At 45.8% G+C, this 27,400-nt stretch overlaps 2 protein-coding genes and 1 pseudogene across 3 annotated transcripts; 1 reads left to right on the top strand and 2 right to left on the bottom strand.

The window, feature by feature from the left end:
• The window catches only part of LOC144485803 (uncharacterized), a 245,388-nt pseudogene that overhangs the window by 22,854 nt on the left and 195,134 nt on the right, over positions 1–27,400 (bottom strand).
• Positions 1,169–19,200, top strand: LOC144485815 (uncharacterized). Its single transcript, XM_078203896.1, has 3 exons — positions 1,169–1,210; positions 11,865–12,508; positions 17,736–19,200. The coding sequence occupies exons 1-3, from the start codon at positions 1,169–1,171 to the stop codon at positions 18,568–18,570; spliced, it is 1,521 nt and encodes a 506-aa protein (XP_078060022.1). The 3' UTR covers positions 18,571–19,200.
• Positions 10,420–23,402, bottom strand: LOC144485805 (uncharacterized). Of its 2 annotated transcripts, XR_013496189.1 has the most exons (3): positions 23,107–23,391; positions 21,036–21,956; positions 10,420–10,478 (listed from the first exon to the last, which is right to left on the bottom strand). XR_013496189.1 is itself a non-coding variant. In XM_078203889.1 (2 exons), the coding sequence occupies exon 2, from the start codon at positions 21,641–21,643 to the stop codon at positions 21,110–21,112; it is 534 nt and encodes a 177-aa protein (XP_078060015.1). In that variant the 5' UTR covers positions 21,644–21,956; positions 23,373–23,402; the 3' UTR covers positions 20,409–21,109. The 2 variants fall into 2 exon arrangements, 1 of the variants encoding a protein (XP_078060015.1); XM_078203889.1 differs by lacking the exon at positions 10,420–10,478 and having other exon boundaries at positions 20,409–21,956; positions 23,373–23,402.

Raw genomic sequence — 27,400 nt, 5'->3', positions numbered from 1 at the left:
ATTGTGAATGGGCACTCTGCTGTGCTCCATTTCTCGAAACCATGCATGCAGCACAGGAGCACAGTGGGTAGCACTGCTGCCTCACAGCACCAGGCACCCGGGTTCAATTCCGGCCTCGTTTCACTGTCCATATGGAATTTGCACGCTTTCCCTGTGTCTGCGTGGGTTTCGTCCGGTTTCCTCCCACACTCCAAAGATGTGTGAGTTAGGCTGATTGGCCCTGCTGAATTGCCCTATCGTGTCAGGGGACCAGAAGTTGTAATGTGCACAGGGTAGGACAAAGAACAACAAAGAACAGTACAGTACAGGAAACAGGCCCTTCGGCCCTCCAAGCCCATGCCGCTCCTTGGTCCAACTAGACCAATCGTTTGTATCCCTCCATTCCCAGGCTCATGTGACTATCCAGGTAAGTCTTAAACGATGTCAGCGTGTCTGCCTCCACCACCCTACAGGACCTGGCTGGGATTGGTGTCAGTGCAGGTTCAATGAGTTAAATGGCCTCCTTCTGCAGTGTAGGTATGAAAATACTGCTATCGTCTGGAACAATGGAGAGTTTTTCAAGTTTTTTCCTTCTAGTTCCCCTGACTCTCATTCTCAGAAGATGCAGACACTGGCTGGGTTCAAAAATCAGAATTAGTAGTTCCTCTGTCATTACTACTTTATTTGTGATTATTACTTTGTTGTGTCTATTACTTGATTCCCTATGATGTGGAGATGCTGGCATTGGACTGGGGTGGGCACAGTAAAAAGTCTCACACTACCGGGTTAAAGTCCAACAGGTTTATTTGGAATCATGAGCTTCCAGAGCGCTGCTCCTTCATCAGGTGAGTGATGAAGGAGCAGCACTCCAAAAGCTCATGATGCCAAATAAACCTGTTAGACTTTAACTTGGTGTTGTGAGACTTGATTCCCTATGACAGTAGTATCATTACTAAAAATCCGCCGCAACAGTTAACACAGAAATCTGAGGGCATTGTCATCACAGCCTTTCAAACCATTAATAATAGAATCATCAGATATTCGGTTGTAATTCTCTCTATGAAAATCTCTCTGGCAAAATAAATATGGCTTCTCCACAGTAGAAAGGAAATCATTCACTCATCAATCCAAGCTCAGAATGCATGGGGATATTGCTGGTAAGTGTCCAGGACAAATTGCTATTTGTAAGATGAAGGTACATCAGCAGCAGGAGTTAGTGAAGAGGGTGATGGTAATAACTAGGCAAACTGACTCAGCAGGAAAGCTGCTCTAAAGGAGATTCCATAGGATCCACCCAAAACACAATCATTGGCACCAGTACGACAGATTCCAGTTAAACCTGACTGGTGTCGGTGCAGGTTCAATGAGTTAAATGGCCTCCTTCTGCAGTGTAGGTATGAAAATACTGCTATCTTCTGGAACAATGGAGAGTTTTTCAAGTTTTTTCCTTCTGACCCTGACGTGAGTATGGCCAAAGATACCACACACCATAGGAAAGCCTTTCCCTCATCCCTCATAGCAAGTAAGAACTCATCCATCCTACATGATGAGGTTTTCTGTCACAAGGATGTGATGTGTATCACAAAGATGGTTAAAACCTTTTTTAGTTACATGGATTACATACATTGTTGTTGGATCATAGCTTGGTATATTTCTGTTTTGAGTCCTCGATATTATATCCAGGTTGTGTATCTCACCAGGCTTCCACACCCCATCATTACTCTACAGACTCATGGCCAGTTTCTTCAGAATCTCCAACAAATCTTCACATTCCCCCTGCTACAGACAGTGGAAAAGATGGATCCTGCCCATCTCAACACCTCCAGGGAGAAACTCCCACACAGTACACTAACTGTTCAATGTGAAATGAAGTAATGTTAAAAACATTGTTATAAAATGAGGCCAGGTGGCAAATTGGGAAGGTACATTTGATGTTCCAGATAGATTGGGGAAAAGCAAAACTTATCTTAGCAAATTGGAAATGAGGGAAGGAAACACACCATGAAGGCCAGTGAAAAGGTCAGGAAACTGGATGGAGAATAAACGCAATGAAGTTACTGTGAAAATCCCCTAATCACCACACTCCACCGCTTGTTCGGGTACACTAAGGGAGAATTTAGCATGGCCAATGCACCAAACCAGCACATCTTTTTGGACTGTGGGAGGAAACCGGAGCACCCGGAGGAAACCCAAGCAGAAAAGGGGAGAACATGCAGATTCTGCAAACAGTGACCCTGATTTTATCAACAGGGACAAGATGTGGATGGTAGTCATGATCCTGGACTGTGTCCAGGCTGAAGTTCTGTTCTTGCCATACGATCCCCACGCAGATTGCCTTTCTGAGCTCCAGACAGGTGATAAACACTCTGGTGTCGATTTTGTCTTGCCATCCTATGTCTCAAAACAAAGCTGGATTATTTCACATTTATTCAAAATATTAAACTGTAGCAAAGTTAAAGTGGTGATTCGCATCAGAAAGAAAATTTGACTCTCTGAACAAACATGGTTCAATCCTGGATATGATTAAAAGCAGCAGTGACAGCTGAAGCCAATCTCTGCAGTCACTTGTGAACTTGCTGCTGTCAACACAGGTTAGAAGAATGGATGAATACTTTCCCACACATGGAGCCAGTGAATGACCTCTGCAGTGTCAATTAATTGGTGTTTCAGCACTTCACATCTGCTTTTAACTTTCTTCTCACATTCAGATCATTTAAAATGTCTTCTCACATTCAGATCATTTAAAATGACTCTTTTCAGTGTGAACAAGTTGATGTTCAATGAGACAGTATGACTGAGCAAATCCCAGATTAGGGTTTGGAATACACGGCCTGAGAGTGTGATGGAGGCAGGTTCAGTTGATGCATTCAAAAGGGAATTAAGAATGTTCCCAATTGTGGGGGAGTCCAAACGTAGGGGTCGTAGTTTGAGGACAAGGGGTAAACCTTTTCGGACTGAGGTGAGGAGAAATTTCTTCACCCAGAGGGTGGTGAATGTGTGGAATTCCTGATCACAGAATGTAGTTGAGGCCAAAATGTTGTCTGATTTCAAGAAGAAATTAGATATAGCTCTCGGGGCCAAAGGCATCAAGGGATGTGGCGGGGGCGGGGGGGGGGGGGGGGGGGGTGGAGGTTAGATCAGGATATTGAATTCGATGATCAGCCATGATCAAATTGAATGGCACAGTAGGTTCGAAGGGCTGAATGGTCTACTCCTGCTTCTAGTTTCTATGTTATCTGAAAAGGAAGAATGTGCAGGATTACAGGGAGAAGGCGGGAGAATGGAATTAGGCGAGTTGTTCATTCGGAGAGCTGGTGCACACATGATGGGCCAAATGGCCTCCTTCTGCATCAAAACTATTTGGTGATTCTGGTGAAATCCTTAAAAACTGTAATTGCTGGAACAAAACTCAGCAGGTTCAGCAGCATCTGTGCAGAGAGAGAGAGAAACAGAGTTAACATTTCAGGTCTGTGACCTTTCCTGTGAACTGGGGAAAGCCAGAAATGTAACAGGTTTGGAGAAAGGGGCGGGTGGGACAGGGACTAAAGGAAGGGTGGAAGACAGGAGAGATTGAATGAGAGAAAAGTGAATCACCCCCAGAGCCAAAGGGAATGGAGATGGAGCGAGAGAAGAAAGAGGGAAACAGAAGCTGTGCCTGGAGCAGGGGGGCTGCCGACTGAAAGAAAGAAAAGTGAAACAATCAAAGAAAAAGAAACAGAACGGGCTGAGAGTTTACTCTCTGAAACTGTTGGACTGAATGTTGGGTCCAGAAGGCTGTAAAGTGTGGAGGGGATGGGTCAGTGGGAGGATCTTCTCCTGGACCTGCTGCAGACCCTGGTTAGAACAGTAATCCAGGATGGGTGGGGCTGAAGGGGGTGGCGGGGTCACTCTGACAGATCTTCTGTGGTCTTGTCTGTGCCCAGGTGACCCTGGAGAGGGAGATTCTATCGGGGGTTTGTTGCTGATTAGTTTGATTTAATCACAAGTTTGGGGAAACGAGAGGAAAGAATGTTCCAGAGAAACTGGAATTGTCTATTCTGAATTTCTATCCTGCACTGATAGTGACACTGACACTGTCAACTCTTTTTACAGGGGATTAGAAGGGGAGGATTTACTGATAGAAAACTCAGATCAAACATCTGACAGTCACTCATTTCATCAGGACCTGAATTTCACAGACGTTTGGCACAGAAGGCCATTTGGCCCATCGTGTCTGTGTCTGCTCCCCAAGTGAGCATTAAGGCATAGTGCCATTCTCCTGCCTTTTCCCCATGCTAGTGAATTTCATAAGCTATCCAGCTCTTGGCTCCCCCAAGAGACCAAATGAAGATTTTCGGAGTCTAAAATTGCCCTTTATTCAAGTTAAAGCAGGGCAAACTGGTTTCCACACACATGGCGACAGACTGCCAGAACAAAGGAATACTATTGCAATCATACCTTTAGGATCAACTACAGGTAATTAACATACACAGATTGAAATTGTACACTGATTTAAAGGTGCTCACTATCCAATCACAACTAATAGTTCTGATTACTTCATTTGTTTCCCACAGTGATGTTTAACCAATTACAGCAACTCTCCCCTTGCCTAATTGAAATATCCAATTATCAACAGGGCACGTACACATAGCTACATCATCAATAAACACATGTCTATGGTCCTTGACGATCTGGCACCCTGAGTGCTGACATATGACTTCTATCAAAACACTGCAGTCTTGGGCTGTTATCTGAAAGCAGTGATGTTGTAGTTACAGCCTCTTGTGGCCTATCAAAGCCCCCTTGTCTATTGTTTGTGCAGCTGTGCCTTGCAGCTCCAGCAGTTTCCCAGGAACTTTGCTGCATTGAATGATTTTTAACCCTTTCACCATCTATTAGTCCAGTGGACCTTCTCCGAACCATTTCTTACGCATTTACATCCTTTCTTAAATAAGGAGACCAACAATACTCCAGATGTGACCTCACCAGTGTTCTGTATAACCGAAGAATAACATCCCTTCTTTTGTAATTAATTCTCCTCACAATAAACAATAACATTCTATTAACTTTCCTGATTACTTGCTGTACCTGCCTTTTCTGATTCATGCACAAGGACACCCAGATCCCTCTAAATCTCTCACTGTTTAGACAATATTCTTTGTATTTATACTTCCTGCCAAAATGGACAATTTCGCATTTACCCACATTATACTACATTTGCCAGTTCTTTGCCCACTCACTTAACCTATGTCCCTTTGTAGCCTCCTCACATCCTCTTCACAACTTATTTTACTAATTATTTTATATCATCAGCAAATTTAGCAACCATACATTCAGTACCTTCATCCAAGTCATTGAAATAAATGGTAAAAAGATTCCAGCATTGAACCCAGTGGCACACCGCTCATCACATCCAGCCAACTAGAAAAATTCCTCTTTATGCCAACTCTCTTCTTCCTGTTAGTCATAGAGTTATACAACACAGAAAAAGGCCATTCGACCCATCATTTCTATGCTGGTCAAAGACAAATCATCAAACTATTCTAATCCCATTTCCCAGAACTTGGACCGTTGCCTTGCATGTCTTGGTATCGCAAATGCACTTCTAAATAAGCAACAAAGAAAATTACAGCACAGGAATAGGCGCCTCAGCCCTCCAAGCCTGCACCGACCATGTTGCCTCACTGAACTAAAACCCCCTACCCTTCTGGGGGTCATATCCCTCTCTTCCCATCCTATTCATGTATTTGTCCAGATGCCCCTTAAAAGTCACTATCGTATCTGCTTCCACTATCTCCCCTGGCAGCGAGTTCCAGGCACCCACCACCCTCTGAGTAAAAGAACTTGCCTCGTACATCTCCTTTAAACCTTGCCCCTCGCACCTTAAACCTATGCTCCCGAGTAATTTGACTCTTCCACCCTGGGAAACTAACTATCCACTCTGTCAATGCCCCTACTAATCTTGTAGACTTCTATCAGATCGCCCCTCAACCTCTGTCTTTCCAGTGAGAACAAACCAAGTTTCTCCAACCTCTCCTCATAGCTAATGCCCTCCATACCAGGCAACATCCTGGTAAATCTTTTCTGTACCCTCTCCAAAGCTGCCACATCTTTCTGGTAGCGTGGCGACCAGAATTGAACACTAGATTTCAAGTGCGGTGTAACTAAGGTTCTATAAAGCTGCAACATGACTTGCCAATTTTTAAACTCAACACCCCAGCCGATGAAGGCAAGCATGCCCTGTGCCTTCTTGACTACTTTCTCCACCTGCATTGCCACTTTCAGTGACCTGTGTACCTGTACACCCAGATCCCTCTGCCTAGCAATACTCTTACGGTTTCTGCCATTTATTGTATATTTCCTGTCTTTATTAGACCTTCCAAAATGCATTACCTCACATTTGTCCAGATTAAACTCCACCTGCCATCTCTCTGCCCAAGTCTCCAACCGATGTATATCCTGCTGTATCCCCTGATGGTCCTCATCACTATCCGCAATTCCACCAACCTTTGTGTCGACCGCAAACTTATCAAACCAGTTACATTTTCCTCCAAATCATTGATATATATTACAAACAGCAAAGGTCCCAGCACTGATCCCTGAGGAACGCCACTGGTCACAGCCCTCCATTCAGAAACGCACTCTTCCACTGCTACCCTCTGTCTTCTTTGACCAAGCCAGTTTTGTATCCATCTTGCCAGCTCACCTCTGATCCCATGCGACTTCACCTTCTGCACAAGTCTGCCATGAGGGACCTTGTCAAAGGCCTTACTGAAGTCCATGTGGACAACATCCACTGCCCTATCCTCATCAACCATCTTCGTCACTTCCTCCAAAAACTCGATCAAGTTAGTGAGACATGACCTCCCCTTCACAAAACCATGTTGCCTCTCACTAATACATCCACTTATTTCCAAGTGGGAGTAGATCCTGTCTCGAAGAATACTGCCCAATAATTTCCCTATCACTGAAGTAAGGCTCACTGGCCTGTAATTACCTGATTATTCTTGCTACCCTTCTTAGACAAAGGAACAACATTGGCTATTCTCCAATCCTCTGGGACCTCCCTGTAAAAAGTCTCACAACACCAGGTTAAAGTCCAACAGGTTTATTTGGTAGCAAAAGCCACTAGCTTTCGGAGCGCTCGCTGCTCCTTCGTCAGGTGAGTGGGAGATGTGTTCACAAACAGGGCATATAAAGACACAAACTCAATTTACAAAATAACGGTTGGAATGCAAGTCTTTACAGGTAATCAAGTCTCAAAGGTACAGACAATGTGAGTGGAGAGAGCGTTAAGCACAGGTTAAAGAGATGTGTATTGTCTCCAGACAGGACAGTTAGTGTGATTTTGCAAGCCCAGGTAAGTCGTGGGGGTTACAGATAGTGTGACATGAACCCAAGATCCCGGTTGAGGCCGTCCTCATGTGTGTGGAACTTACCAAGCATTCTCCAACGCTTGGTAAGCGTTCCCCAAGGCGGCCTTCACGACACACGACAACACAGAGTCGCTGAGCAGAGACTGATAGCCAAGTTCGCACACAAGAGGACTAACTGTCCTGGCTGGAGACAATACATATCTCTTGAACCTGTGCTTAGCCCTCTCTCCACTCACATTGTCTGCACCTTTAAGACTTGATTACCTGTAAAGACTCGCATTCCAACCATTATTTTGTAAATTGTGTCTTTATATGCCCTGTTTGTGAACAGAACTCCCACTTACCTGATGAAGGAGCAGCACTGCGAAAGCTAGTGGCTTTTGTTACCAAATAAACCTGTTGGACTTTAACTTGGTGTTGTGAGACTTATTGTGTTTACCCCAATCCAACACTGGCATCTCCACATTTTGGAAATATATCGCCGTTCCTTCACAGTCGCTGGGTCAAAATCCTGGAATTCCCTCCCTATCAGCAGGGTGGTTGTACCTGCACAACATGGACGGCAGTGGGTTCAGGTCCCATACATCACAAAGGTGGACACTCCTGCGCCCCCTACAAACATGGCGATCGCACCTGCACCCTGCTGCACATTGCCCCTTACAAAGATGCCGGCCGCACATGCGCACTGATAGACATTGCCACCAACAGATTGGCGGCCGTCAGCCCAGGCCCAACACGACAAGTTGCGCCTCCAATTTGGTACCAACAGGGCGCCCGAGAAGTTATTTTCCGAAGTTTGGGTTGAACAACATGTTTACGAAGCCTCTCCACCCACCCGCCACATTCATCGCTCTCCGCGCGCCGCCCTCTACCTTGAACTGATCTCGGCTCCGAGTTAAAACCGTCCGTCCACCGCCATTACCCACACTGCGCATGCTTCAGACCCTTCCCCCTATTCACTCTGGTTGGAGGACCAGCCGCTCCTGCTCGGTCCCCCAGCCCCGCCCCCTTTTCCTAGTGGTCCAGAGCTGCCGTCAATCAGTCCCCGGGCATTGTGACGTTGAGCATGCGCAGTGCGGCTCATGTCCAGGGACAGGCGCTTGTTTGTCTGATCTTCAGGCGGGGAGGAGGCGGATAAGCGGAGGCAGCGTTAGGGGCAGTGGGTGGGAGGGGAGGCTCCACACACCCAGTGGAGGCTTCAACACCCCCAATAAGGAACTAGCGGCGCCGCCTCAACACTCAACACAACGGCAGCTGCAGCGCTTTCTCCCGGGGCCAGGCCCCACTGGACAAATGTGGCTTCAGGAAGGAAATGCAGCAATGGGTTTGATTTGATTTATTGTCACATGTATTGGGATACAGTGAAAAGTATTGTTTCTTGCGCGGTATACAGATAAGTCATACTGTTCATAGAGTACATAGGGGAGTAGGAAAGGAGAGAGTGCAGAATATAGTGTTACAGTTACAGACAGGGTGAAGAGAAAGATCAGCTTAATATGAGGTAGGTCCATTCAAAAGGAGCAGGCTTTGGAGAGGGTACAGAAAAGATTTACCAGGATGTTGCCTGGTGTGGAGGACATTAGCTATGAGGAGAGGTTGGAGAAACTTGGTTTGTTCTCACTGGAACAACGGAGGTTGAGGGGTGAACTGATAGAATTCTACAAGATTATGAGGGGCGTGGACAGAGTGGATAGTCAGAAGCTTTTTCCCAGGATGGAAGAGTCAATTACTAGGGGGCATAGGTTTAAGGTGTGAGGGGCGAGGTTTAATGGAGATGTTTGAGGCAAGTTTTTTACACAGTCATAGTCATAGAGGTTTACAGCATGGAAACAGGTCCTTTGGCCAACTTGTCCATTAAGAAGTCTCACAACACCAGGTTAAAGTCCAACAGGTTTATTTGGTAGCAAATACCTGGTATTTGCTACCAAATAAACCTGTTGGACTTTAACCTGGTGTTGTGAGACTTCTTACTGTGCTTACCCCAGTCCAACGCTGGCATCTCCACATCACAACTTGTCCATGCCACCCTTTTTTAAAAAACTTCTAAGCTAATCCCAATTGCCCGCATTTGGCCCATATCCCTCTGTGCCCATTGTGCCCATGTAACTATCTAAATGCTTTTTAAAAGACAAAATTGTACCGGCCTCTACTCCTAAGTCTGGCAGCTTGTTCCAGACACTCACCACCCTCTGTGTGAAAAAATTGCCCCTCTGGACACTTTTGTATCTCTCCCCTCTCTCCTTAAACCTATGCCCTCTAGTTTTAGACTCCCCTACCTTTGGGGAAAGATATTGACTATCGAGCTGATCTGTGCCCCTCATTGTTTTATAGACCTCTACAAGATCAACCCTCAGCCTCCGACGCTCCAGAGAAAAAAGTCCCAGTCTATCCAGTCTCTCCTTATAACTCAATCCATCAAGTCCTGGTCGCATCCTAGTAAATCTTTTCTGCACTCTTTCTAGTTTAATAATATCCTTTCTATAATAGGGTGACCAGAATTACACACAGTATTCCAAGTGTGGCCTTACCAATGTCTTGTACAACTTCAACAAAACATTCCAACTCCTGTATTCAGTGTTCTGACCGATGAAACCAAGCATGCCGAATCCCTTCTTCACCACTCTGTCCATCTGTGACTCAATTTTCAAGGAGCTATGAACATGTACCCCAAGATCTCTTTGTTCTGTAACTCTCCCCAACGCCCTACCATTAACTGAGTAAGTCCTGCCCTGGTTCAATCTACCAAAATGCATCACCTCGCATTTGTCTAAATTAAACTCCACCCGCAAGTGGTTCTGATGTTACAGAAAAATAACTTGGCAATAATAGTCAATTACAGCAAATCAGAAACCAGGAATGTTTCTAATCCTTCATTGACGGACATATTTGCCAATTAAATCTGAGCTTTTTGCCCTTTCGCATTCGATGAAAAATTGACTGCTGCTAATCCTTTATTTGCATAGCATATCCCCATATCTCGCCTTTGGTATTTGCTATGGAGAAATCTGGTCTTGCTCACCCTCTGATGAAGGCCGAAAAGCAGAATGTTCTGGGGCCTACGTCGGTGAAGATTAGCCTGTTCATGCTGAAATAGCAGACACTGACTCCTTTGAAGGTCTGCAAGCCGATAAACATTTTCACTCGCTGTTGAAGAGAAGGCAGGAAACTTTAATCTGAGCATTTCCACATAGTCAGCCCTGCTTCGTGCATGTGTTAGAGTGGGCCAAGGCTGAGGCAGCTGTCCTATATATATTTATAGAGAGAGAATAGACTAACATTCGAGTCTGGATGACCCTTTGTCAGAACTCTGATGAAGGGCCATCCAGACTTTAAATGTTGGCTCTATTCTCTCTCCACAGATGCTGTCAGACCTGCTGACATTTTCCAGCATTCTCTGTTTTTGTTTCAGATTCCAGCATCCGCAATATTTTGCTTTTATATGTATTTATATATCCAAATGTGCTATGTTAACAAAATGGACAGTTACTAACCGAAGTATAAAGCATTATGTGATTTAGCTGACTTGACCATAATCCTATAGTTATTCAGTCATTAAAGACACAGTCATGGAGCATTAAACTTGCTGAGCAGGGCCCCTTGTATCAACACACAGGCAGCTGCTTTGTGAGACTGCGAGCAGAACAGACAAGTCAGAGATAAGAGTGTCTTGAGAAGAGAGATTCATTGTGAAGGATCAGGGACAGTTGATAAGATGTAGGAATTCTATGATTCTAATGAACATTCTTTCCTCTCTCATTCCCCAACAGCTGTAAATCTCCATCCCACACACTCTCCCTCCATTCTCACTCTGCTGTATCTAATATTCACCCTCCCAATTCTCCTGAAGGTGCTGATTGAGGCTGATTGACAGATCCATGCTCACTGCTTCCTGTCCACCACACACAAATTATAAGAAACAGGAGCTGCAGTTGGCCATTCAGCCCATCGAACTGCCTCAACCATTCATTGAGAATTGGCTGATCTACCGCAGCATCATTTCCCACGCTATCCCCCAGATAGAGAGAGAATAGAGCCAATGTTTCGAGTCTGGAGAGAGGAAAGAATGTTCCATAGAAACTAGAATTGTGTGTTCTGAATTTCTATCCTGCACTGACACTGATGATCTCTGTAAACTTGTTTTACAGGATACTGAAAGAGGAATCACAGGCCGAAATCTCAAACGTCACATCTAGATCTGACAGTCATATTCCTTGGGACCTGAATATTATCGGCCTTTGTATCTTGAAGGAGAAATTGTTGTCTGGGCTGTCAGTTTGAAAAGATTTCAAATGTCAGTGTGACTGGAAAAGCAGCAACACACGGCCACACTAGAGTGAGAGTGTTCCAGTGCCCTGACTAAAGAGCTTTAACCAGTTACACAGCCTGAATAAATATCACACCATTCACAGCGGGGAGAGACTGTACCCGTGTTCTGTGTGTGGACAAGGCTTCAACTGATTGTCCACCCAAGAGAGAGGCAAGGACACCTGCACCATGGAGAAACCATGGAAATGTGCGGACTGTGGGAAGAGATACGGAGCCCCTTCAGAGCTGGAAGTTCATCGGCGCAGCCACACTGGGGAGAAGCCATTCATCTGCTCTCAGTGTGAGAAGGGATTCAGTCAGTTATCCAACCTGCAGAGACACCAGCGAGTTCACACTGGGGAGAGACTGTTCACCTGCTCTCAGTGTGAGAAGGGATTCAGTCAGTTATCTGGCCTGCAGGCACACCAGCGAGTTCACACTGGGGAGAGGCCGTTCACCTGCTCTCAGTGTGGGAAGGGATTCACTGATTTATCCACCCTGCTGACACACCAGCGAGTTCACACTGGGGAGAGACCGTTCACCTGCCCTCAGTGTGGGAAAGGGTTCAGTCGATTATCTAACCTGCAGATGCACCTGCGTGTTCACACTGGGGAGAGGCCGTTCACCTGCTCTCAGTGTGAGAAGGGATTCAGTCAGTTATCCAGCCTGCTGACACACCAGCGAGTTCACACTGGGGAGAGGCCATTCACCTGCTCTCAGTGTGGGAAGGGATTCACTGATTTATCCACCCTGCGTAGACACCAGCGAGTTCACACTGGGGAGAGGCCGTTCACCTGCTCTCAGTGTGGGAAGGGGTTCAGTCAATTATCTGACCTGCAGATACACCAGCGAGTTCACACTGGGGAGAGGCCGTTCACCTGCTCTCAGTGTGGGAAGGGATTCAAAGTTTCATCCCGGCTGCTGAGACACCAAAAAGTTCATGAATGATTCCAGGGGTTGGATTCTGCTGTTATTGTTTCTGCTCTCAATTACACCCAGGACTGCATTTTGTTCATTCTCACAGTTGGTCAATGGGGAGGGGCGGAGGGTTTCTTTCTGCTGGACTGGCCGGTCTCATGACTTTGCCCCCAGTGGGCTGATGCTCTTTGAGCCTCGTTGCGAATACCTGGTTTCAGATTTCACAAGGATCACAGAGTGACAGGGTGTGAGGAAGTTCAGAGAGGGCAATGGACAGCAGGGCGGTGGCCATCTTTATAGGGGGCAATGGGCAACAGGACGCATGTGCAGCCGCCACCTCTATAGGAGGCAGTGGGCATTGATTCCAGAAGTTAGTTCCTGGCCTCCAGAATTGGTCCCTTTCCATTAAGCCACAGAAACATTGAATTATTGCACTACAGAAAATGACTAACCAGTCACGCATGTGCTGGTTCTCTGCAAGGAAATCAGCTCATCCCACTACCCTGTCTTTTCACTAACAAGACCAACAGAAAATATTTCCCATCCCCAATTACCTGTGGAGAAGATTATGTTTTATCTTCTTGATCAGCTGCAGTCCATGTGGTGAAGGTGCTCCCCTTTAGGTCAAGAGTTACAGGCTATTCACCCAGTGATGAAGAAGGGACAGTGATACATCTCCAAATCAATAATTACAATGTGTATTTATACAGCATCTTTCATGTACTGGAACTTCTGAGGCATTTCTCAGGTGTGATATAAAGCAACATTTGACATAGAGTCATGTGAGCAGACATGAGGGTGGATGGGTAAAGGCTTGGTTAAAGAGGTAGTTTTAATGAGTATCTTAAAGGGGGGAAGGATGATAGAGAGGGGGAGCAGTTTAGGGGGAAATTCCAAAGATTATGGCCTTGGTAACTGGGAGTGCGGACACGTATGATGGAGTGATTAAAACTGTGAATGCTGAGGAAGCCGGAATGAAAGGAATGCAGAGATATTGGAGGGTTGTGAGGCGAGAGGAGATTACAGAGATAGGGAGGGGTGAAACCATGGAGGGACTTGAGAACAAGGATGAGAAATTTAAAATGTTGATTCGTAAACAGGAGCCTTTGTAGCACAGGGGTGATGGGTGAACAAGATCTGGAATGAGTAAACACGTGGGCAGCAGAATTGTGATGACCTCAAGTTAATAGACAGGTTGAGTGAGGGAGACCGGCCAGGGGTGTGTTAGAATTATTAAGTCTAATGGTAACAAGCACTCAGATCCTGCATGGATCAGCTGGCCGGGGTATTCGCAGACATCATCAACCTCTCTTTACAACAATCTGAGGTCCCTATCTGCATCAAGAAGATGACCATCATCCCGGTACCAAAGAAAAGCCAAGCAGCGTGCCTTAATGACTTCCATCCGGTGGGTCTAACATCCATCATTATGAAGTGCTTCGAAAGGTTAGTCATGGCACGAATCAATTCCAGCCTCTCGGACTGCCTGGATCCAATACAGTTCGCCTACCGCCCAACAAGTCCACAGCAGACGCCAATTCCTTGGCCCTGCACTCAACCATGGAACACCTAGATTACAAAGACACCTATGTCAGACTCCTATTTATTGACTACAGTTCAGCCTTCAACATCATTATCCCCACGAAACTCATCTCCAAACTCCGTGGCCTGGGCTCGGCACCTTCCTCTGCAACTGGATCCTGAACTTCCTAACCAACAGACCACAATCAGTAAGGATAGGCAACAACACCTCCTCCATGATCATCCTCAACACCGATGCCCCACAAGGCTGTGTTCTCAGCCCTTACTATACTCCTTATACACCTATGATTGTGTGGCCAAATTTCCCTCCAACTCGATTTTCAAGTTTGCTGGTGACACCACCGTAGTGGGTCGGATCTCCAACAATGATGAGACAGAATACAGGAATGAGATAGAGAATCTGGTGAAATGGTGCGGCAACAATAATCTCTCCCTCCATGTCAACAAAATGAAGGAGATTGCCATCGACTTAAGGAAACATAGTGGAGAACGTGTCCTGTCTACATCAACGGGGATGAAGTAGAAATGGTCGAAAGCTTCATGTTTTTAGGTGCCCAGATCACTAACAACCTGTCCTGGTCCCCCCAGGCCAACACTATAGTTAAGAAAGCCCACCAACGCCTCTACTTTCTCAGAAGACTAAGGAAAACCTCACGGGATCCAGGGTGAGGGAGCTAAATGGATACAAAATTGGCTCGATGACAGAAACCAGAGGGTGGTTGTAAAGGGCTGTTTTTCAAACTGGAGACCTGTGACCAGCGGAGTGCCTCAAGTACCGGTGCTGGGTCCACTGTTATTTGTCATTTATATTAATGATTTGGATGAGAATATAGGAGGCGTGGTTTGTAAGTTTGCAGATGACACCAAGATTGGTGGCATAGTGGACAGTGAAGAAGGTTATCTCGGATTGCAACGGGATCTTGATCAATTAGGTCAGTGAGCTGACGAATGGCAGATGGAGTTTAATTTAGATAAATGTGAGGTATTGAATTTTGGTCGATTGAACCAGGGCAGGACTTACTCAGTTAATGGTAGGCCATTGGGGAGAGTTACAGAACAAAGAGATCCAGAGGTACAGATTCATAGCTCATTGACAGTGGAGTCACAGGAGGACAGAGTGGTGAAGAAGGCATTCATCATGCTTGGTTTCATTGGTCAGAACATTGAATACAGGAGTTGTTGAAGTTGGACACGACATTGGTAAGGCCACACTTGGAATACTGTGTTCAGTTCTGGTCACCCTATTATAGAAAGGATATTATTAAACTAGAAGAGTGCAGAAGAGATTTACTGGGATGCTACCGGGACTTGATGGTTTGAGTTATAAGGAGAGGCTGGATGGACTGGGACTTTTTTTCTCTGGAGCATAGAAGACTGAGGGGTGATTTTATAGAGGTCTATAAAATAATGAGAGGCATCAATCAGCTGGATAGTCAATATCTTTTCCCAAAGGTAGGGGAGTCTAAAACTAGACGGCATAGGTTTAAGGTGAGAGGGGAGAGATACAAAAGGATCTAGAGGGGCAAAGTGTCTGGAACAAGCTGCCAGAGGTAGTAGTAGAGGTGGGTACAATTTTGTCTTTTAAAAAACGTTTAGACGGTTACATGGGTAAGATGGGTACAGAGGGATATGGGCCAAATGCGGGCAATTGGGACTAGCTTGGGGGTTTAAAAAAAAAGCGCAGCATGGACAAGTTGGGCCTCAGGGCCTGTTTCCTTGCTGTAAACCTCTATGACTCTATGAAATTTGGCATGTTAGCTATGACTCTCTCCAACTTTTACAGAAGCACCATAGAAAGCATTAGCATCAGCTTGGTATGGCTCCTGCTCTGCCCAAGACCGCAAAGAACTACAGAAGGTCGTGAATGTAGCCCAATCCATCACTCAAACCAGCCTCCCATCCATTGACTCTGTCTACATTTCCTGCTGCCTTGCTAAAGCAGCCGGCATAATCAAGGACCCCACACACCCCGGACATTCTGTCTTTCACCTTCTTCCGTCAGGAAAAAGATACAAAAGTCTGAGGTCACGTACCGACCGACTCAAGGACAGCTTCTTCCCTGCTGCCATCAGACTTTTGAATGGACCTACGTTGCATTAAGTTGATCTTTCTCGACACCCTAGCTATGACTGTAGCACTACAGTCTCATTTCCTTCTCTATGAACGGTATGCTTTGTCTGTATAGCGCGCAGGAAACAATACTTTTCACTGTATGTTAATACATGTGACAATAATAAATCAAATCAAAACAAAACAAAGGAATGGGTGATGGTTTCAGCCGCAGATGAACTGAGAGTAGACTGGAGTTGGGTGATGTTACTGAGGTGGAACTGGTCTTGGTAATGATGTGGATTTGTGGTCAGATTCTCAGGTTGGGTGAAATATTTTGCTCTGGTTGTGGCTCAGTCTCAGACAGTTTCCGAGGAGAGGGATGGAGTCAATGGGTAGAATTTGTAGCAGAGAGCGGTGACAATAACTGCAGTTTTCCCAGGATTAAAATGGAGGAAAATTCTAGTCCAACAGGTTTATTTGGTAGCAAAAGCCACACAAGCTTTCGAGGCTCTGAGCCCCTTCTTCAGGTGAGTGGGAATTCTGTTCACAAACAGAACTTATAAGACACAGACTCAATTTACATGAATAATGGTTGGAATGCGAATACTTACAACTAATCCAGTCTTTAAGAAACAAAACAATGGGAGTGGAGAGAGCATCAAGACAGGCTAAAAAGATGTGTATTGTCTCCAGACAAGACAGCCAGTGAAACTCTGCAGGTCCACGCAACTGTGGGAGTTACAAATAGTGTGACATAAATTCTGATTCTAGGATCGCATGATAAAGACTCAGGAGGAAAAAAGCAGAAAATTTCTGCTTTTTTCCTCCTGAGTCTTTATCATGCGATCCTAGAATCAGAATTTATGTCACACTATTTGTAACTCCCACAGTTGCGTGGACCTGCAGAGTTTCACTGGCTGTCTTGTCTGGAGACAATACACATCTTTTTAGCCTGTCTTGATGCTCTCTCCACTCCCATTGTTTTGTTTCTTAAAGACTGGATTAGTTGTAAGTATTCGCATTCCAACCATTATTCATGTAAATTGAGTCTGTGTCATATAAGTTCTGTTTGTGAACAGAATTCCCACTCACCTGAAGAAGGGGCTCAGAGCCTCGAAAGCTTGTGTGGCTTTTGCTACCAAATAAACCTGTTGGACTTTAACCTGGTGTTGTTAAACTTCTTACTGTGTTTACCCCAGTCCAACGCCGGCATCTCCACATCAGGAAAATTCTAGCCCAGAGCTGGAGAGCTTTTTCAGGGAATCAAAGGATTCGGGGAGGGGGTGGGAAATTGGCGCTAAAAGCAGCTCAATTTAACAATCTGCATTTCTGTTTTTGAGAGTTCTCTCTCACTCCCTTTTTTCTGTTTTAAATCAGTTTCACAGGGCATTAGAAGGGGAAGATTTGCAGTCAGGGAAACAAACCAAACATCACATCAGGATCTGAATATCATCGGGTTTTTAACATGCAAGAAAACAGCAATGTTCACAGTGTAGATAAACCGTGGAAATCTGGGGACTGTGAGCAGGGATTCAGATCCCCGTCTGAGCTGGAAACTCATCAGCCCTGTCACGCTGGGGAGAGGCCATTCACCTGCCCTGAGTGTGGGAAGGGATTCACTTGGTCATCCAACCTGTTGAGGCACCAGCGTGTTCATAATGGGCAGAAGCCATTCACCTGTCCCGAGTGTGGGAAGGGATTCACTCGATCATCTGGGCTGCAACAACACCACCGAGTTCACACTGGGGAGAGGCCATTCACCTGCTCCAAGTGTGGGAAGGGATTTACTGATTCATCCACTCTGCTGAAACATCAGCAAGTTCACACTGATGAGAGACCATTTAAATGCCTGGACTGTGGGAAGTGCTATAAAAGTTCTCAGAACCTAATGCGACATCAGCTTGTTCACACTGAGGAGAGACCCTTCAGATGCTCTCACTGTGAGACTGGGTTCAGACAATCATCTGAACTCACTGCACATCAGCGAATTCACACTGGGGAGAAGCCGTTCATCTGTTTCAAATGTGGGAAGAGATTCACTCGATCATCAGGGCTTCTACAACACCATCGAGTTCACACATGGGAGAGACCTTTTAAATGTGCTGACTGTGAGAAATGCTATAAAGGTTCTGTGGACCTGATGCGCCATCAGCTTGTTCACACTGACGAGAGACCGTTCAGGTGCTCTCACTGCGGAACTGGGTTTAGACAATTATGTCAACTGACTGCACACCAGCGGGTTCACACTGGGGAGAAGCCGTTCATCTGTTTGCAGTGTGAGAAAGGATTCACTCAATCAGCCACCCTGCAGAGACACCAGCGAGTTCACACTGGGGAGAGACCATTCACCTGCTCTCAGTGTGGGAAGAGATTCACTCGCTCATCCACCCTGATGAGTCACCAGCGAGTTCACAAATAATCAGTGACTGGATTTTACTGTAAATCACATCCAGGAATGAACTATGTTCATTGACGTCCATTTCTACTGATATGTCAAGAAAATCTGAGAAATTAAAATATTTTTTGTGGGTAATTTCTGATTTTTTTTAAACGGGTGAAGTGAGTGGTAATTAGAAAAGGAGACAGAATGTCTGTGTGAATTTAAACTGTGAGGATTTTTTATGCATTTGTGGGACATGGGCGTCACTGCATGGCCAGCATTTATTGCCCATCCCCAGTTACCATCGAACTGAGTGGCTCACTAGGCCATTTCAGAGGGCAGTTGACAGTCAGCCACAATGCTATGGCTCTGGAGTCACATGTCGGCCAGACCAGGTAAGGACAGCAGGTTTCCTTCCCCAAACAGACATTCATGGGGTGGCACAGTGGTTAACACTGTTGCCTCACAGCGCCAGGGACCCGGGTTCGATTCCCGGCTTGGGTCACTGTCTGTGTGGAGTTTGCACGTTCTCTGCGTGTCTGCATGGGTTTCCTCCGGGTGCTCCAGTTTCCTCCCACAGTCTGAAAGACATGCTGGTTCGGTGTATTGACTCGAACAAATACTGGAGTGTGGCAACCAGGGGAATTTCACAGTAACTTCACTGCACTGTTAATGTAAGCCTACTTGTGACTAATAAATAAACTTTACTTTTTGCTTTACTGAACCAAATGGTTTTTTTCTGACAATTGACAATGGTTTCATGGTCAGCAGTAGATTCTTAATTCTGATTTTTTAAATTGAATTCAATTATTTTTATTGAATTAAATGTACGAGGCAAGTTTTTTTTTACAAAGAGTGGCAGGTGCCTGGAACTGGCTGACGGGGGAGGTAGTGGAAGCAGATATGATAGTGACTTTTAAGGGACACCTGGACAAATGCATGAATAAAAGGATATGGTCCCCAGAGGTCTTTTTAGTTCAGACGGGCAGCATAATCAGTGCAGGCTTGGAGGGCCAAAGGGCCTGTTCCTGTGCTATAATTTTCTTTTTTCTTGTTCTTTGTTCAAATTACACCACTTGCTGTGGTGGGATTTGAACCCGGTCCCCAGAACATTAGCGGAGCTTATGGATTAAGTCTCGGGATAATACCATTGGGCCATCACCTCCCACCTGGAACAAAACTGTTTTCACTACTAAGGCTCCGCTGTGATGTAATAGTCTCTATGACATCATCACAGCAGAACTGGATGACATCATCAGAGTCCATTGTTTCTGAATGATCCACATCAATAACAACAGGAAATACTCATCAAGCTGAGCACATTATCGAGGCTGACACTGCAGTCTGACATTGAGGGACTGCTGCACTCTGACACACACTGTCCTTCACATGGAGCTTGTGGCGCACTGGCCAGAACCTTCCAATCCTTATCGAGTCGTGGTGACAAAGGACAGAGTGTGTAAATGTTACATCCCTGTTCAAAAACACAGCAATTACAGAACAATCAGCTTAACATCAGCGGTGGGGAAAAGCCAATAATCTGGGACACAATCAACTGATACTTGGAAAAGTATGGATTATAATTTCCAGTATTTTGTGTTTTTAAATCTTGAAAACTTCCCTGGATCTCAAGGCTGGGAGAGACACTCTGAAAGGTATCGGGAGCTGGGACTTGTCCATGATGAGAAACAATACTTTTCACTTTATGCTAATACTTGTGACAATAATAAATCAAATTTTAAAAAATGAGTGTAACTGAAGGTCTGAGACTGAAATAATCTAGAGTTAGAAAGGAGAAAAGATCCAAAAAACAGAACAGTCAGTAGCAGGACATCAATTAATCTCCTATCCTGAGAAATCAAGGATTTAACACACCGTGTGTTTGAAACAAAGCTGATTTATTTAACAGATGTCAGAATATTAAGTTCCAGGTCAGGTAGAGATTAACATCTGAAGAAATAAATGTTAATTGTCTGATTGAAGATGGTCGAGAGGAGATTGATACAGGTATTCAAGATCCTGAGGAGTTGGGCAGGTGAAATAGTGAGAAAATGTTCCCACCAAGAGAACGTCAAGAACTAGAGGGCACAGACCTACCTTAATGGGGAAAACAGAGTCAAACTGATGTGAGGAAAATTATTTTCACCTAGTGGGTGGTTGGAGTCTGGAATAAACTTCCTGTGAGAGCAGTGGAGGCAGGTTTGATCAAGGTACTCAAAAGAGAATTGGATTGTTATCTGAAAAGAAAGAGTGTGCAAGGTTACAGGGGTATGGCAGGGGAATGGGATTAAGCTCTTTCAGTGAGCCAGTGCAGACTTGATGGGCTGAATGGCCTCTTTCTGTACTGTAAAGAATCTGTGATGAGAATTCCTGAATGATGGGGAAAGATCACAGACAGTGGTTCTTAAAGGGAAACTGCAACCCCAAAAACACACTCAGCTCTAGATTGAGAATATTAACCTGCAGCCCACCTACAGGGATTATTAACATCAGCAGAAACAAACCTCAAATGTCAATGAATGTGGCTCACTCCTGGATGATTAACAGCAGCAAGTACAGCAGAATCCACTCCCTGCACTCACTCGTGAAGTCGCTGGTGTGTCACCAGGTGGGAGGAGGTAGTGAATCCCTTCCCACACTCTGAGCAGGTGAATGGTCTCTCCCCAGTGTGAAGTCGCTGATGTGCTTTGAGGCTGGATGAATGTCTGAAGCTCTTTCCACAGTCAGTGCAGCTGAACGGCCTCTCCTCAGTGTGAACTCTCTGGTGTGTCACGAGGTTGGATGAATTAATGAATCGCTTTCCACACACGGAGCAGGTGAACGGCCTCTCCCCAGTATGAATTCTCCGGTGTAATTGTAGGTTATACATCTGGACGAATCCCTTCCCACACACAGAGCAAGTGTACGGTCTCTCTCCAGTGTGAACTCGCTGGTGTAATGTTAGGCAGGATGATTGAGTAAATTCCTTCCAACACACGGGGCAGGTGAAGGGCCTCTCCCCAGTGTGGGTGCGTCGATGAGTTTCCAGTTTGGATGGGCAAGTGAATGCTTTCCCACAGTCCACACATATCCACGGTTTTTCTATGGTGTCAATATCATCATGTCTCTCCATATTGGGTGATTAGTTGAAGCCTCATCCACACAATGAACACATGCACAGATTCACATTGCTGTGAATGGTGTGATGTTTTTTCAGGCTGTGTAACTGGTTAAAGCTCTTTCCACAGTCAGTTCACTGGAAAACTCTCACTCGGGTGTGTCTCTCTCTCGGTGCTTTTCCAGTCACACTGAAGTTTGAAATATTTCCCCACACTCCACATTCAAAGGCTGATAGTGTTCAGGTGCTGGTGAATTGAGCAACTGTTAAATCTTGGTGTGAAACTTGATTCCATTTTGCTGACTGTAAATTTTCCCCTTCAAATATCCTGCAAAAGGAGTTTACAAAACTACTGTCAGTCCAGGATAGAATTCTGATCAGACAAGTCTAATTTCTAAGGAACAACTTTTCTGGTCTGGTTCCCCAAAACAGTAAATCTATGTCTCCCTCCTCCCTGAGCTCTCCCTCTCCCCTCCTCCCTGAGCTGAGGGCGGCACGGTGGGACAGTGGTTAGCACTGCTGCCTCACAGCACCAGGAACCCGAGTTTGATTCCCAGCTTGGTTCACTGCCTGTGTGGAGTTTGCAGGTTCTCCCTGTTTCTGCATTAGTTTCCTCCGGGTGCACCAGTTTCCTCCCACAGTCCAAACAGGTGTGGATTAAGTAGATTGGCAATGCTAAATTAACCCTGAGTGTTGCGGGGGAGGGGGGGGTCTCGCTAGGGTAAATGCATGGGGTAACGGTGATAGGGCCTGGGTGGGATTGTGGTCAATGCAGATTCGATGGGCCCAATGGCCTCCTTCTGCACTGTAGGATTCTATGAGATCCAAATGAAATGTTGCATTTTTTCATGCATCCTTACAACTAATTTATACAAATCACTCCAAGGCCTGTTCCTCCCCATCTCTGGAATCACCTCTCGTACTGCTCTGATTCTGGCTTCCTACACATTCCATTTTTTAATCACTCCACCATTAGTGACGAGACCTTCACTGCACAAGGATGACTTCTCAAAGAATTCCGACCATGCAGAAGGAAACCATTTGGCCCATCAAGTCTGGACCAACTCTGAATATTTTACCCCTGATCTATACCTCTAACCCACCTTACCTGCACATCTTTGTACACGAAGGGGCAATATATTCCCCTAAGCATCACATCTTTGGACGGTGGGAGAAAACCAGAGCATCCAGAGGAAACCCACAGTCACAGGGATAACGTGCAAACTCTGCACAGACAGTGACCTAAGGCTGGAATCGAACCTGAGTCCCTGGAGCTGTGAGGCAGCAGTGCTAACCACCCTGATATTAATGGTGTTATATAAATAGAAGTTGTTGTTGGCTGTAACCCTAACTTCCGGTTTTACAACAACACATTGATTTTATAACAAACTGTCTGATTTTTTTTGTCTCCAGTGGGTTATTCATTTGGTTTCACCCTCAAGAAGTATGGTGGCTGCGCATGCGTTATTCCAATTTACCTCAACAAAGATGGCGGATGCGCATGCGCTTTGCAATACTTGGTTCCCTCTAAAGATGGCGGATGTGAACTCGGGTCTGAAGCCTTCGGAAGGCCCGAGGAATTTGCTTTGCAAATTGAGGGTTTGTGGCCGACACCGGGTGTTTATAAAGCCTCACCATCCACCCGCCAACTCCATTTATGTTTCCAATTTTATTTTGGGCTCTGGATCCGCACTGGATCTTTGTAAAAATCTCCATTTAAAACCTGCTCGCTCGAGCGCCTTACCGTCTGCCGCAGGCACTGCGCATGCTCCACATCACAATGCCCGGGGACTGATTGACGGCAGCTCCGGACCAATAGGAAGAGGGGGCGGGGCTGGATGACGGAGCGGGAGCGGTTGATCCTCCAACGAATCGGAGTGAATGAGGGGCGGGCCCAGGCTGGGAGTGGAGCATGCGCAAAGATGATAAAGCGCTGGGGAGCCTGGGAACGCACTACGCAGGTGTGGTGAGCACAGTAAGAAGTCACAACACCAGGTTCACATCTAACAGGTTTATTTGGAATCAGGAGCTTTCGGAGCGCCGCCCCTTCATCAGGTGACTCACCCAGTCCAACACCGGCATCTCCACATCAGGTGGTGTGGGTGCACGCTCTGAGCATGCTCAGTGTCAGTCATGGTGTTGGGGAGGGTTCGGGAGGAGTTTGTGAGCACAGGATAGGAATGGAAACCACGGCTGTACTGGAAACAGCACCAACTTCTGGCCCAGGAAACAGGCCCTGGCTTTACCGCAGGGACAGCAGGTGGCTGGACATTGGGGAGGATTTGGAAACACTTTGTGGATCCGCAAACCCTTCAGAATCATAGTCAGCTCCCTGGTTTGCAGCTGCGGGGCTTCTCCCTCCCTCCCTCCCGGGAACAGGCCCAGGTTAACGGCCCCATCCTGGCTCAGCCACTGGAGGATGGTTCACATCAGAGGATGGGGGAGGGGGACAATAAATAAGAGGTTACACTTTGGCCTCAAATCAATGAGGACTCTGATCTCTGGGAAGGAAGGAAACCCTGGGAGGTGGGCGGGGAGGATTCACAAACACCCGCTGGAGGCCCCAACACCCCCAGTAAGAAGCTGCAGCTCCCGGGTTTGCAGCTTTTTCCCGGGAGGGAGTTGAGGAAGTTTTGTGGAGACAATTCCAGGCTGGTTCAGTTAGTTGTTCCTGGAGCTCAGAAACCCTGAGTTAGAATCCTGAACCCCACACTGGGTGGTTGTTTTATGAAATACTTTTTATTTATTAATCATTAAAATATTAATTTGTTTTGAAAAATCATTTTATAGCATTTGTGAAAATGCCCATTGAAATAGCAATTCTCCCAAAGTATTTCATAGAATCCCTACAGTGCTGAAGGAGGTTATTCGGCCCATTAAGACTGCACCAACAACAATCCCACCTAAGCCCTATTCCCATAACCCCACATATGTAACCTGCTCATCCCTCGAACCTACTCATCCCAGGACACTAAGGGGCAATTTAGCATGGCCAATGCACCTAACTGGCATATCTTTGGACGATGGGAGGAAACCGGAGCATCTGGAGAAAACCCACGCAGGCATGGGGAGAACGGGCAGACTCCACACAGACAGTGACCCAAGTTGGGAATCGAACCCAGGTCCCTGGAGCTGTGAGGCAGCAGTGCTAACCACTGTGCTGCCTACATTGCTGATGAGAATTTTAATTTACTGACTTAGGAATTAATTCTCGGGAATAGTCATTCTGAAAATGACCATTAAAATGTGTTTAATTTACCCCACTTTGCTAGATTTCAGTTTGCATTTCAAAATTGAATGGAGAATGTCTGAGAGCAAATGGTAAAATGAGGTTTGAGACCAGCTGCAATTATTTTCTGTGACTGATGATACCTTTGTGCCTGTGCAGGAGGTAATTCCGCTGCTGTTTTGGCACAAATAAAATGGAGCTTTTCCAAGGAACAGGCCGATGTTAATGGTCATCGTGGTGTTTCATTGTTGAACAGAGCACGTGTGCCCATTGTGGTAACAACAGAGTCAGTGGGGCTGCACGTCCCCTGACTTGGAAGGAAAATAATTGACTCCTTGATTGTACTCTCAATCTGCACATGGCCTGCAGGACTGAATCCAGCTGGAGGGAGAGGGAGCTGAGCTCAGAGTGGAGTTGGGGCAATGAGTTTGATTTCAGCTCAGGGACAAGAGAGAGTGTGTGGGATGGGGATTACAGCTCAAGATAAATGAGACAGAGAAATGTTTCGTGGAAACTGAAATTGTCTGTTCTGAAGCAGTTTTTTAAAACTCTTTGTGCAGGGAACTAGAAGAGGAAGATTCACAGACAGGAAACTCAAACTAACCTTCACATCAAAGTCTGACAGAGCCATTCGATTCATCATGACCTAAATATGATTGCTTTTGACAGTGGAGGGATAAATCATTCCCTGTTTTGTCAGTGGGAGAAAATTTCAAAATTCAATGTGACAGAAAAAGAACTGAGACACACACGTACACCCAAGTGAGAGTGCTCCAGTGAACTGACTGTGGATAGAGCTTTAGCCAGTTACATAGCCTGAAAAACATCACACCATGGTCTGTATGTGGATGAGGCTTCAACTAATCATCCAACCTAGAGAGACAGAAGGACACCAGCACCATGGACAAACCGTGGAAATGTGAGGATTGTGGTAAAGGATTCAATTATCCATCCCGGTTGGAAACCCATCGACACGGTCACATTGGGGCTGGGAAAATGGAGAAACCATGGAAATGTGATGATTGTGATAAAGGATTCAATTATCTGTACTTGCTGGAAAACCATAGACACAGTCACACTGGAGAGAGGCCATCTGTTCTGTGTTTGGGAAAGGATTCACTATCTCATCCCACCTGCTGTTACACCAGCAAATTCACACTGAGGAGAGGCCGTTCAGCTGCTCCGCCTGTGGAAAGGGGTTCTCATGTTCATCCAACCTCAATGCACATCAGCGAGTTCACACTGGGGAGAGATTGTTCACCTGCTCCTTGTGTGGGAAGGATTTTGCTGGGCCATCCAGTCTTTGGACACAACAGCGAATTCATACAGGATATATATAATATATATAAATGATTTGGAGGAAAATGTAACTGGATTGATAGGTAAGTTTGCGGACGACACAAAGGTTGGTGGATTTGCGGATAGCGATGAGGACCATCAGAGGATACAGCAGGATATAGACCAGTTGGAGACTTGGGTGGAGAGATGGCAGATGGAGTTTAATCCGGACAAATGTGAGGTAATGCAGTTTGGAAGGTCTAATACAGATAGGAAATATACAGTAAATGGCAGAACCTTTAACAATATTGATAGGCAAAGGACCTGGGTGTACAGGTACACAGATTACTGAAAGTGGCAATGCAGGTGGAGAAGGTCGTCAAGAAGGTATACGGCATGCTTACCTTCATCGGCTGGGGCATTGAGTTTAAAAATTGGCAAGTTATGTTGCAGCTTTATAGAACCTTAGTTAGGCCGCACGTGGAATATAGTGTTCAATTCTGGTCGCCACACTACCAGAAGGATGTGGAGGCTTTGGAGAGAGTCCAGAAAAGATTTACCAGGATGTTGCCTGGTATGGAGGGCATTAGCTATGAGGAGAGGTTGGGAAACTTGGTTTGTTCTCACTTGAGCTATGGAGGTTGAGGGGAGACCTGATAGAAGTCTACAAGATTATGAGAGGCATGGAAAGAGTGGATAGTCAGAAGATTTTTCCCAGGGTGGAAGAGTCAATTACTGGGGGGAATAGGTTTAAGGTGCGAGGGGTAAAGTTTAAAAGAGATGTACGAGGCAGATGTTTTACACAGAGAGTGGTGGGTGCCTGGTATTCATTGCCGGGGGAGGTAGTGGAAGCAGATACGGTCTTGACTTTTAAGCGGCGTCTTGACAAGTACATGAATGAGATGGGAATAGAGGGATATGGTCTCAGGAAGGGTAGTGGGTTTTAGTTAAGTCGGGCAGTATGGTCGGTGCAGGCTTGGAGGGCCGAAGGGCCTGTTCCTGTGCTGCAATTTTCTTTGTTCTTAGTACACAGGCCAATTTATCTTTCTAGAGGTGAGTGTGTCTGAGAGGTGTGCAACTGGAAAACATTTTCCATTCACCTCCTGCATTGCTGCAGTATAAATAGATGTTGTTCTCACTCTGCCAGCAGGGCTGTGGGATTAATTGGACAGATCTTAAAGACAGCCCGACTGGGCAGGATGAGCCAAATGGTTTCCATCTGTGATGTATCGTTCCATAAAACAGAATATTCAGCATCAGGAGAA

This window comes from Mustelus asterias, unplaced genomic scaffold (assembly GCF_964213995.1).
Source record: "Mustelus asterias unplaced genomic scaffold, sMusAst1.hap1.1 HAP1_SCAFFOLD_221, whole genome shotgun sequence".
Classification (NCBI taxonomy): domain Eukaryota; kingdom Metazoa; phylum Chordata; class Chondrichthyes; order Carcharhiniformes; family Triakidae; genus Mustelus; species Mustelus asterias.
Note: the sequence above shows the minus strand (reverse complement) of the source record. Positions and strands in the feature narration are given on the sequence as shown.

Excerpts from the sequence above, each read along its gene's own strand:
- LOC144485815 (XM_078203896.1), top strand. The coding sequence starts at position 1,169 with ATGAAGGTACATCAGCAGCAGGAGTTAGTGAAGAGGGTGATG. Across the intron at positions 1,211-11,864 it reads AGTTAGTGAAGAGGGTGATG|AGATACGGAGCCCCTTCAGA; the intron begins GTAATAACTAGG and ends GACTGTGGGAAG. Across the intron at positions 12,509-17,735 it reads CGAGTTCACACTGGGGAGAG|GCCATTCACCTGCCCTGAGT; the intron begins GCCGTTCACCTG and ends CGCTGGGGAGAG.
- LOC144485805 (XM_078203889.1), bottom strand. The coding sequence starts at position 21,643 with ATGGAGAGACATGATGATATTGACACCATAGAAAAACCGTGGATATGT.